At 40.6% G+C, this 12,039-nt stretch overlaps 1 protein-coding gene across 2 annotated transcripts in view; it reads left to right on the forward strand.

Annotated features, from left to right (window-relative positions):
- The window catches only part of LOC8029401 (major facilitator superfamily domain-containing protein 10), a 50,867-nt gene that overhangs the window by 11,393 nt on the left and 27,435 nt on the right, over positions 1-12,039 (forward strand). The window contains exons 1-5 of one of the 2 annotated variants that reach the window (XM_029973936.4): positions 1,748-2,087; positions 2,211-2,356; positions 7,349-7,439; positions 10,623-10,726; positions 11,208-11,366. In XM_029973936.4, coding sequence (XP_029829796.2) covers positions 2,213-2,356; positions 7,349-7,439; positions 10,623-10,726; positions 11,208-11,366 — 498 coding nt within the window. In that variant the 5' untranslated portion in view covers positions 1,748-2,087; positions 2,211-2,212. Of the gene's footprint in view, positions 1-1,747; positions 2,088-2,210; positions 2,357-7,348; positions 7,440-10,622; positions 10,727-11,207; positions 11,367-12,039 lie in introns of those variants that run through there. The other variant, XM_042287145.1, reaches the window with a different exon arrangement.

The raw sequence follows: 12,039 nt of genomic DNA on the forward strand, positions 1-12,039 counted from the left end.
TTGCCTATACCTCTGAGTATTTTCTTTTGTAGTATGAATAGTTTTTCAATATTAGTTAACGTTGTGTACCCCAAACGAGGTAGCAGTAGGCTAAGTGGGAGTAAAACAAAGAGTTATAGATCAAGAGTTTCACATTTGTTGGCAATATGTAACGGTAGCAATTCACAATCCCTACCACGCGAGCCAGTTTTGGAATAATATAGTTGACATGGCTATCCCAGGACATATTTTCACTAAAAAAATACTCCGAGAGTTTTAAAACAACTGACTATTTCAATTCGAGACGAATTAAAACGGAGAAGCTTAGACACCACTACAGGTTTATTTTTTGGACGAAAAATAATAGCTTTTGTTTTACTGTTTACTGTCAACGAGTTCATCGTCACAGGCCTCAAGATTATTCGCTACCTGAGGGGACTTAAACTGCGAGCCATTGCCCGACGGAACATGAACATTGTCAGTCACGCCGCCCTCTGCGACCCGAAGGGTGATTCACGACGTTCGACTCGAGCTGAACTATGCTCCATAGGACTCTCCGTAGTTTGCCCTTCTCTTGTTTTGCATTGTCAATTTCATTTTGTGTTGCATCGGGTTTGAAAATGCACCAGCGTGATTGTGACTGTTTCTTCACACACACACACACACACAAAAAAAAAAAGAAACATGTAGAGAGGAAAGTTCTCTGTGAAACGAATTGAACAACGAAAAGTCCAATATCTTTTCAAGAAATACATACAGTAAATAAAAAAATTGCTCTTTTTTTTTTTTTTTTTCTCTCAAAATCATTTATGGACGTGCATATTTCGTCCATATTCTCGAAATTACATCGTCAACATCAGAATATTTTTCGTGTAAAAAAAAAAAAAAATGCTCGGTTAAAGTTTAAAATAAATATAAATCAAACATGCTCACTTTATGCTTAATTTTTTTTTTTTTTTTTTAGGTTAAAGTTTGCAAACTTTTTTGCCGGGCCTCTTCCAGGCCGGGTCGGGCCAGGCCTGGAAATTAAATATTCTGTAGGGTTCGGGTCGGGCTCTGGGCGTGCCTCTACCGGGCCGGTTCGGGTCGGGCCGGGCCTAGAAATTCAGGCCCGTGCAGTGCTCAGCTGGCACTTTGTGATGTAACTTGTTATGCAAAAAAACAATGAGGTCTAAAAAAAAAAAAAAATTCTGGTTTATTTATAAATTCTAACCTTGTTCCAACCTGGTTTCTTCGGTACTTAATGCTGTGAAGATTTTTTTTCCTTGCTATTATTAGTCGGACCGCTCTGTAGGCCTTACCGTTTCTTTAAATTGCCCGAGACTGGGGCGACAAAACTATGAAACATCCAAACGTGGAAGAGAAAGGCGAAGTGACAGCTTCACTTTGCCTTTCTCTTTCACGTTTTTCACGCTTTCTCTTTCCTTTTCTGTGACCAAACCCGCGCGGAAAGGACAGAAAAACAAAATTGACAAGCAGCAGTAAACAAAACTATGTGTCACCGTTGAAAAGAAAGGGCAACGTCGCGACTGGTTTGGACAAAAGAAGGACAAAGTTTTAAATTGCCCAAGGGATCTCGGTGGCCAGCTGCTCTATGACCTCCGAGATCCCGGAGCGCGTGGCTGGCGTGGCTGCTTTCAGGCGCTTCAGACCAATAGGCTAGGTGGCGCAAGCCACCGCCTGATCCGAAGAAAAGTCGCCATGCATTATGCATCCACCCATGCGTCTACTACGTGCATTGCAGATTGCACACTGCACACATGGCACACTGACACACACCGCACACGCACACGCCTCATAAGACAGGATGATGGAAAGGGAACGTTGACTGTACTCTTGTTATCTCCGTGTGACTTCGGCTCCTTGGGTCCTCGGTTCGAATGCGTGTGCGTTATATCAAGGGTGATAAGGAGTGCTCCCAGCCCTCCGGGCAGTGCGATCCTCAGCCTCTTTAAACAAAGTGATATCGGTTCTTCGCTCTGTAGCGTTCCTCTCTGTCGCATGAACTTTCTCTCTGTGGAAGTGTTGGAACGTCGCTCGTATGATTATAGAGGACGTTCGTCATTTCGTCGTTTCTTCGTGATCCTGTGATGTGGCATTCTGAGCAGGTGAGAGTTTACCATCCCTTTGGCTTTGCCAAGTTCTTCGAGTGGCAAAGCGATCTGGCTTATGTCAGGTTCACGTCTCGCATGTGTCTTTAAGCCCGTACCCTTTCACTATCCGTTTTGCAGGCATGACGACTTCAGTGTCTCCGGCGGAGCGAGTTCCTCGCACAGTATTTGTGATATTTATTTATCTGGTGATTGACCTGCTGGGCTTCACCGTGATCCTACCGTTACTGCCTTCGATCCTCGACTATTACAGCCGCCACGACAAGGTGAGGAATGCGTGCGGCGCTACCATTTGACCTGAAAACGGGCTTCGTGTGTCGGGACGGCTGCCGCCGTGCATGACGGCTACGGGGATCACGGCGGATGTTCGGCGCGTAACGATCGGAGCGTTTGCGTGCAGCATCTGTGGCAAATGTCGCACGCGTTTTCCGGCTTCTGCATTGATACATTGATTCTGGGAAGTGGGACAGGGAGGCACAGCTGTTTACTGTTCCTCTATCTTTTCCGTAGACCCTGTTTGCTCATGTTTGTGGAGTCATGCTCGTATGACTGTAGCAAGCGGCCGCTAGTGCTGTAAAGGGAACTCCGTTACGTTTTTTTTTTTTTTTTTTTTTGTAATTTCTAACGACGCTGTCGATTGCATCCGTAGCTTTTTCACGTGGAACTTTCACCTCACTTGGCAACACGAGTCCAACAGTCCTTCACTCTTTAAGCTGACTGCCTTTCCATAAGACTAGCTTGTTGCCACTTGGTTACTTTATGTATGCTCTGGCAGATTTTGAGCGAGTGTGGTGTTTTACTGACTGGGGCCAATGAACCCCCCTAAACATTGCATATAATTTATATATATCTCAATACTGTAATTTAGTGGAACCGGGTATGCTATGAATAACTGGTTCGATTTCTCAGTAGATGCATTTATTCTCTAGATTATCTTAGATCTAGAAAGAAGCACATCTCATTGCTCAGGTCTCAGTGATGAACAAAATGGCAGATTTTATGCTAACACCCACTTGTTTGTGAGCATGTTTTATCACCAAAAAAGTCATTGTGCTATATTTATAATAAGTCTTGGTTAAGTTACTTTTAAAAAGTAATTTGTTACAGTTAGTTACTTTGAAAAAAAAGTAGCGAAGTTACCGTTACAGTTACTGCAATAAAAGAGTAATTCGTTACAGTTACAGTTACTTTTAAAAAGTAACGACGTTACTTTTCAGTTACTTTTCTGTAACACAAAAAATATATTAGGAAAAACTAGAAAACGCCTCTCACAATGGTTTATTGCATAAAATTAAAAAGTATGCTTTTTACTTCATATTGTAACTTAACAGCAGTTGCTTCTCAAAGTTAGTGTTTGAAAGTTTCCACGCCAGAGTAGTGGCGCAAATCAAAATACGAAACATGCGCAGTGCGGAGTAGTGGCGCTAATCAAAATACGAGACATGCGCAGTGCCCTCAACGTGTATTGTTGTTTCACGGTTGATTCACCTGATTAAAAAGCGTTTGCACAGAAAAAAGAAAAACCACAACGTAGATAGTGCTTCAAGACACTAAGATGTAAGTGTTCAGTCACAAAGTACAAGCGCGTGCGTAAAGATAACCAGATAATTTTTGATCAAATCTACACGTGGCTATATTCGGGTCGTGACTCGCGAGAAAGAATGTATTCACAACTTTGTGCAAGGCTAACCTGACACTCGAAATGTCGGAATAGACGATTTGGAAAGTGCAAGGAATGGCTAAATTACACTCGTTCAGTGATATATTATTCATAAAACACTGGAAAGTAATGACAAAAGTAACGTCGTTACTTTCATCGTTGCTTCAGAAAAAAGTAAGAGAACTACAGTTACAAGTTACATTTTTAAAAACTAACTCGTTACAGTTTCAAGTTACCAAAAAAGTAACGAAATTACAGTAACGCGTTACTACCCAAGACTGTTTATAATAGGCATGTAAATGCACAATCCAGACATTGCTTCACTGCTCCAGCTGGGAATAAGTCTTTGGCAAATAAAACTAAAAGATTTCGATAGTCGAGAAAGTTAAGAGGCATGGTTTGTTTGAGCTCACAAAATGGCACTGCCGAACTATCCGAGTGCTCAACATCTGATCACTGCCATTGGATTAATGCCATGGACTTGTGTTCAACCAACTACAATCAAGTTGACTCAATACAAGACGGGTTGCTCTGAGGGTAGGCTGAGCTTTTTGCACGAATGCAAAAAACGTGGTGATATTTAAGGTGCATTGTTTGACCTCATTCAACCATCAGAAGACTGTAGCCAGATGGAGTACCAATGGCTGAACAGATAGTTGTGATGAGGTGATTTTTTTTAGCAATATATCTAATGAGCAAAAGCTTGTCCTGTGCAGAAATTTAAGTTGCACCACTTTCTTGCATCTTCTGATCAATCTTTTTCTTTTTTTTTTTGATATGTATATATAAAGCAAAAGTGTGTTAGCCAGCTAGTGCTGTATGTAGTATCATGAGCTCCCATTGCTATCCATTTCACCTTACAATGGACCGCAGCAGATGCTACGAACCATTCCAGTCAATCCAGCACAGCGAGCGTATCGCATGACTGCGTGCTGCATATTGCTGCATATCACTGCGCCCCTTCCGAAGGTCATGTAACACTCACATGGCATTGGATAAGCTTCTATGGCTTCTAGCGTCCTTTGCAGTTCACCGTAAGGTGAAATGTTGTATAGTTGCCATTTCAAAAGACTCTTTTCTGCATATGAGCTAATTGATTAACACAGAAGAGAGCCACACATTTTCTAAACTCATTGATTGTGTAGTGCATTCTGTTCACTGCCACATATATGCAATGTAGTTTCCTTTATTTGTCTTTGCTATTCTGGTAATTTGGTTTAAAGTAAATGAAAAAAACCTCTATGTGTATTGAGCTTTATGTTTCATAACATTTAACTTTAAACACGGGTAGTGACCTTCAAAATCTTATCACACCTAGTACTTCAATAAACAAATTTAAATGCCTACTGAAAGAAACCTTGATAGGAATAGAACCATAAAAAGAAAATCAAATTGAAACTGATGTGACTGTTTGGTATGAATCGTTTGTCTGCAACTTGTCATTCACAATTTTTATTTTATTTGTTGTTGTAATACTATTGTTAGTGCAGAAAAATGTAATTTTATCAGAGCGTTTTTGATATTTTGTTTTGTTGTCGTCAGTAACTATTCTTGTATTTCTACTATAAAGCGGCATTGAGGCCTCGTCAGACCATATGGTCTTTTGCCTTGATGCTGCAGACAATCTGTAATTTCTAAAAGAAATGAATAAAAAATTATTTCATCAAAAGGATCAAGCTGCCACTGCTTAGGCTGGTCTGACTCATGCTAATTTGTTTCTATTTGTAAGTTAAAACATAAAACTGTTTGAACTTAGTTTGGAACTGACAGACTTCAAGTATTAAAAGTTTAAGTGCTTAAAATGTGCAGCACATCTGACTACATACTTCAGGAGTTTTTAACACATGCTTAGAAGCATATGATGCAGGTTTTAGTCCATATTGACCTGTGGTTTGATAATACATGCTATTCATTTATATAGGGTGTCCCAAGTGATCAGGCTCGATCTAAAGTAGATTGTAAAAATCGATGCTTGTACGTAGCAATCTAAACTTTTAGTCAAAGGTGCATTTCACAGGTCGGTTTTTTCTTGTAAAATTACAAAGCGGAGCTTCTTTCTGTAAAAAATAGGGCCAAGAAACTTGCCAGGGTAAACGGCAGGTGGCGATGCAGACGACCAAGTCGAGTTGCGGGGTGCGTTTGGCGCGCATATTGATAGATGGCATCAGGAGCAGCGTCTGAAGGTGTAGCCGAGCAGCGAATGAATGCATACGACACGCAGACAAAATCCGTTGGCGGCAAAAGAGCCGTCGTTATGTAAACACTTTTTTTTTTCCTTCAGGTTTTGCTTTTATTGTCTGCATTCATTTTTTAACCAAAGGTACATTTCAAAAAGGTTATGTTCCTTTTAATAAACCACGGTGGTCGCGAGCAGTCTTGATAAGGAGCTAGCGCCATCTATCAATACGAGCACCAAACCCGCCCCGCTACTCGACTTGGTGTCGCCGTCCGCCGTTGACCCTGGCAAGTTTCTTGGCCCTATTTTTTTACAGAAAGAGAGCTACGCTTTGTAATTTTACAAGACAAAAACAACCTGTGAAATACACCTTTGACGAAAAGTTTAGATTGTTACGTGCAGGCGTCAATTTTTACGACTCATTTTAGATCGAGCCTGGTGACTTGGAACACCCTATACAATGGCCTCTAAATGTATCACGAGTGGTGTGTTGAACTGAAACCAGATTCAGCTGCTATCTTTTTCACCACTGGGAATGGAGTGGTAAGTCGGCAATGACTAAGCCCAAATAAGGTTGACACAGCTTCTAGATCTTTTCCAAGTAACTTTAATGCAACTTTGTAAAGTACATTTTTAACTGTTGGTAATTGTAACTTGATTACATTCCACTTTATGTAACTGTAAATCTGTTACTTTTACAGCTCTGGCTGCCATTAGCAAGATTAGATGGAGATTAAATTGACATATTCAGGGTTTGCTGCTACATTATGTTCATCCTAGCTCTTGAAATGACTTCTAAGCTCCTTTTCGGTGCTTTAAAAGTAAAAAAAATGTTAAATTTAAATAAAGTTGATTCTGAATTGCACTTAGAAATTATGCTTCAGCAATTCTTTGGATCTGGAAGAAATAAGTAAGAAGTGAGCTTGGTAATGATTATAAACAAAGAAAAACATTTAATGTTAAGATTTTTCTATTGTTCTATTTTGTGTAACACAGCCTCTATTAATATTACCGTAAAATACCTCAGAATTGCACCCACTTCTTACATGCGCCCACTATTATCATTTCTCATACTTGGAAATTCTACAAATTAAATGTTAAGCGCGCACCCCCTCCTAAGTGCCAGCATCAGCCGAAAAAATTTGCCCCGTTGCGGCATCCTCAGGACTGCCAGTGGCAATGACGGTGATATCGTGCGAAAATAAATGTGCTTTCTCTGATTCTGTTCACTTTGCCTTCAAAGCTCTTTATTGGCCACCATCTTGGTTTTTACCGATCTGACCGGACAAGCGACCATGTCTATATTAACCCAGTTTTCAGTAAAAGTGGGGTAAAATGAAACACCCCTTGTCTTTCTTTTTCGGTCTCAGGTGTGTGTGGTATCTGTCTCACTGTTTGCTTTCCCCTTTTTTTGTTTTACAGAATGGGTTGTATCCCTGGCTTGAAGGCCAGATTCAATCCTTGCAGGACTTCATTGGAGTGCCTAGCAACCAGAACAAAGTCCTGTTTGGAGGTATACAAAGCTTTATGTAATTGAACACTTAACACATTCAGAGGGTACTGGTAGAGTGTTGTGTGTTAGGCTTACACAATTGGTCTTGTGCCCTGTCTGTGCCAATTCTTTGTTATTTTACAGCTGCATGTACTATAGCAGATGCTATTTATACAGTATTTATGCCTTTGTACTACTATTTTGAAAGGTATTCAGTAACAAAAGTCTTATTATATTTTTATTTTATAACATATTTAAGGCCAATGCTAGAACTTGCTATATTTAAGTTTTCTGGCATGTTTACTTAAAGGGCTTGTAGGTTACTGTCTATTTTGATAATGTGTAGAATGCTAGTATGAATCTGCAGTTTTATTTTCAGAAATAATATTTATGATGTAAATATATCTAAAGACGGAAATTGTCTCTACGTTAACCCTTCCACTGCCGTGAGAAGTCTCCATTTGGCATGCCAGCAAAGCTTAGTGCAAGGCTTCTAAAGATCATACTTTGTGTTTGTATTTTCGTGTGGCTGGAGCTTCTTATTCTACATTTCACTTGAAATATAGTAGTGGAACCAAGATTGTAAAATGTAGGCTCTTGTTCTGAAAGCTTCTGTGTAGCAAGATCTCTCCTGTTTTGGAGGAACTCAACCTCATATCTTTCGCTGCTTTAAAGAAGGTGTGCAACGATTTTAACAGTGAAAGAATTTACATCTTGCGCTTTTCACATTGTTTATCTTGTCACAAAGGACAGAAAACATTTTCCCTTCCTTTGAAATGTTGCGATTCCGCCGCGTAATCGTGAGGCGAAAAATATAATATTTCCCGACCTGCAGCCGCGAGCAGCGGCTAGGAGAACCACGCGGCGTGACATTAAAGGTGGGCTTGTAAAAAAAATAGCAAGTAATGCAACTACCTGCTCAATAGAAGGTAATTTTTCTATAAATCTCGTCGTTCCAACTTGTTTTTTTTTTTTTAGTCAATCATTTTTATTGTGTTTGTACAATAATACAGGCACTGCAGGCAGAACAAAAATTTGACATGTCGGCTTGATGAGGTCCATGAGGTCTTTTGTAGCAAACAGCAAGCAAATGAAAAAAAAAGAGTATATATATATATATATCAGGGTGTCGAACCAGAACCGAACCGAAAACCGGAACCGAACCGGTATTTTTTCCGGAACTGAACCCGAACCCGAACCGTTATATTGTCATCGTGATGAACCCGAACCAGAACTGAATCGGAAAAAAAATAACGGTTACCGGCTCATGTCAAAACGGTTCGGCCACGCGCTGTTTTCAATGAATGTGCTATCACTGTCATTTGTTTTTTAAGTGCCGTCAACTGACACACACCTCGCTTACATGTTTTTCTTCTCCACTCAGTCTTAGGAATATAAACGCTGTATCCATGAATCTTGACAAACGCTGCATTCATGAATCTTGACATAGGAACCAGTATTGCGCTGGTCGCGACTTGCACGGAAGAAAAAAAATTAAAAAGCTGTGCAAAAAAAAAAAAAAAAAAATTGCGTCACGGGATTTCATTTTACTACAATCTCGTAAATCCTAAATGCTGCTGTGTGCTCATTTCATAACACATTTCTAGAACGTGATGTTGCAATTTTTTTTATGTTATTTTTATGTTATTTTGATTTTGTTATTTTGATGTTGCAATTTGTCATTTATAATTTCCGAACCGGTTCGCGAACCGGTTCGCAGATAGAATTAATCTAACCGGAACTGAACCGGAACAAAATAAATTTACCTGAACCTGAACCGAACCCATATTTTTTTGGGTTTGACACACTGATATATATATATATATATATATATATATATATATAACCAGTGTCCGTGTCTCTCCCCCCCCCCCCCCCCCTCCCCTCTTTTTAAGTTCTGTATTCTGGCCCATTCCAAGAGCTTCCGTTCGCTAACTCCTCATATTGCATTGAGAACAATATTTAGGTCATGCATTGTTACCACTTTCTTTCTACTGTAGTACTGTTGACTTATACGCCCTTTGTATGTTTATCTGGTGAAACCCTCATCATCTTGTCGGGTCTAGTTGCTTCTCCCCCTTTTTTTTTTTTTTGTATTGTTATTCTTGTTATTGTTATCATGCTTTCTTGTGACCTCCAAATGATGTCCCCTCCCCTCCCCCTCTCTCTTTTTTAAGGATTTGGATAAAACGAGTCACGCATGAACTTTGTCGCCATTCCTGACGAAGGCAAGACTCTTGCCGAAACGTTGAAATAAACCTTCCGTGTTTTTGTTTCTCTGACTTGGGATTTTCAACTTTGTATATATATATATATATATATATATATATATATATATATATATATATATATATATAATAAATAAATGCATAAAAGACCTGGTATCATTGACAAAATTTGTATGATACGGAGTTTCATGGGCACCATCTATCCGAATTCAACATAACTGTTTGCTCTCTGCTACCGCGATGAGCTGCCAGAAACCGGACGGACAGATCCGGATCCAGACAACCACGTTGGCACTTTCTTCCTTTCGTTTGCCGGTGTCTCGGCTTCGTACGCCACCGCGAATGTAGGCAATGCCGACCGGGTGCGATCACGTGACCACGTGGTCAGAGTTTTCGCTGCTCAGTGATGGTGCTAGAGAGAGAGCTTCACCAGAACCCCGGCCGTCCCCCTTTCGCGTCACAGTGCAAGTGACTCGGAAGATGGTGAAGGAGTTGAGAGGTGCCAAAAAACTCAATCTTTGTCATTTTTTAAATAAAAACTTGGACATGCAGGCAAAAGCGTTTTTTTTTTTGGTCTTTACTTCAGAAGGGCCGAGATACCAACTCCCACAGTAAACAAAACTAGCAAAAGTGACGTCATCAGCGGTGTCAGATGACCCTTGCTCGCCACTAAGCTGGCCCGGGGATGCCGATGATGACGTCACAACGTTCTGGACAGATAACGGGTGGCAGAGAGAATCGCTGCCTGTCCGGCAGCAATCTCTGCACATCTTTTTCAAAATAAATGCAGTTTACGTTTACTTCTGCCTAAGATAAGTGGGACAATTGAATTCATGGGACAAAAAGCTATAGAAGTCCGCTTCTAACTCAGATTTTTTTAAAAGTGCTTCAGCTTCTTTTTAAGTCACTCTTCAAAATATCACTCATTTTATGGTATGTGCTTGCTATTACTAATCTATTGCTTTTATCTTTCTAGGCTGTATTGGCTCGCTCTACTCATTCCTGCAGTTCCTTACAGCACCCATGATTGGGTCATTATCGGACGTCTATGGGCGGAAATTGATGCTTGTGATCACAACGGTATGTGTTGCTGGAGTGGAACATTGCCTGAATATGGGGATGTTACTGTTTTCTTGATTTTTATTACTTTCACCCTCCTATACCACGCACATTTACTCATGGTGGTATCCAGCAACTTGAATCTGATTGCATGTGGTTATTGGGATAGCATCCTTGATGATTTTCTTTGTAGATACTATAGTTTTCAGAATTTACATGCCTTTTTGAGTGCAACGGATATTGTTACGTCTGCTCTAAAACTAAATTGGTTAGCAAAACGTCTGGCGGCCCCTCTGAAACTTCCGGGAGGCTCCTTTCAAGAATGAGTTTAGTGATTAGTAAAAGGCTCAGGTCATGACTGTGCTGCTAAAAATAATGAGGTTTGAGGAAATTGCTTTTGTGGAGCATAGTACTTTGTGGACCACATGAAGAAAAGGTATTGTACATGAATGGAAAAAGACTGCAAGGCAGTTTCCAATACCTGCTTTCTGTTTCATTCCAGTGTGGCATTGCATGTTCCTACGCTGTATGGGCCATCTCCAACAACTTCACCTTGTTTGTGATCTCACGGATAATTGGAGGAGTTAGCAAGGGCAACATTAGCTTGAGCACAGCCGTGGTAACGGACGTGTGCAGCTCTAAGATTCGTGGCAAGGGAATGGTGAGTGTTCTTTGTTTTGATCACCTTAAGCGCTCTTTCTTTGTTCCTTTTTTTTTTTGTTTTTTTCCATCTCGGCACACATCCTCACTTGCTGCTGGTTCTGGAATCTGACATTGTCATGATGGTAACTGTAGGTTGCAAAGCAACAAAATGTGAATCAAAGATTATGTAGAAGTGTACTCGCTTCGGTGTTTGCCCCTGAGCTGCTCTTGGCCGGAGGTGCATGGTCAGCCACTCTGGTATCCTGCTTCCTTCTACGTGCCAGTGTGCGTTTTGGTATGCTATCTCGAACTGCTGATGAGGATGTTACTGAGGAACGGGGAGTGCAGCAATATTTCGCCTTGTCTTAGCTGGCTGGCTGACTGGCTGTAATAGTATCTGACTGCTGATTAGTGATCAGGTGTCTTAGCCAGCAAGAATCCTTTTACCTTGTTCTTTTTTGTTTCTTGCTGCCGACACACTGTGGTGTTAAAGGCATGAATAGTCCTTCAAAATAGCAAAGCCTAAGAATCGCATTGTAATTCAGCTTACTTCGGAAATAAAATTAACTTGTGTAGCAAAATATTTGCTTTAGTTTTTATATAGGCAGCAAAGTGGTTTCCATGCAGTGGCATAGCCAGGAATATTTTTTGACATGGGCTGGGGGTGGGGGAGTGGAGTGGAGGGGGGAGGT

This window comes from Ixodes scapularis, unplaced genomic scaffold, assembly GCF_016920785.2.
Source record: "Ixodes scapularis isolate PalLabHiFi unplaced genomic scaffold, ASM1692078v2 PGA_scaffold9__187_contigs__length_104089568, whole genome shotgun sequence".
In the NCBI taxonomy this organism is placed as follows: Eukaryota; Metazoa; Arthropoda; class Arachnida; order Ixodida; family Ixodidae; genus Ixodes; species Ixodes scapularis.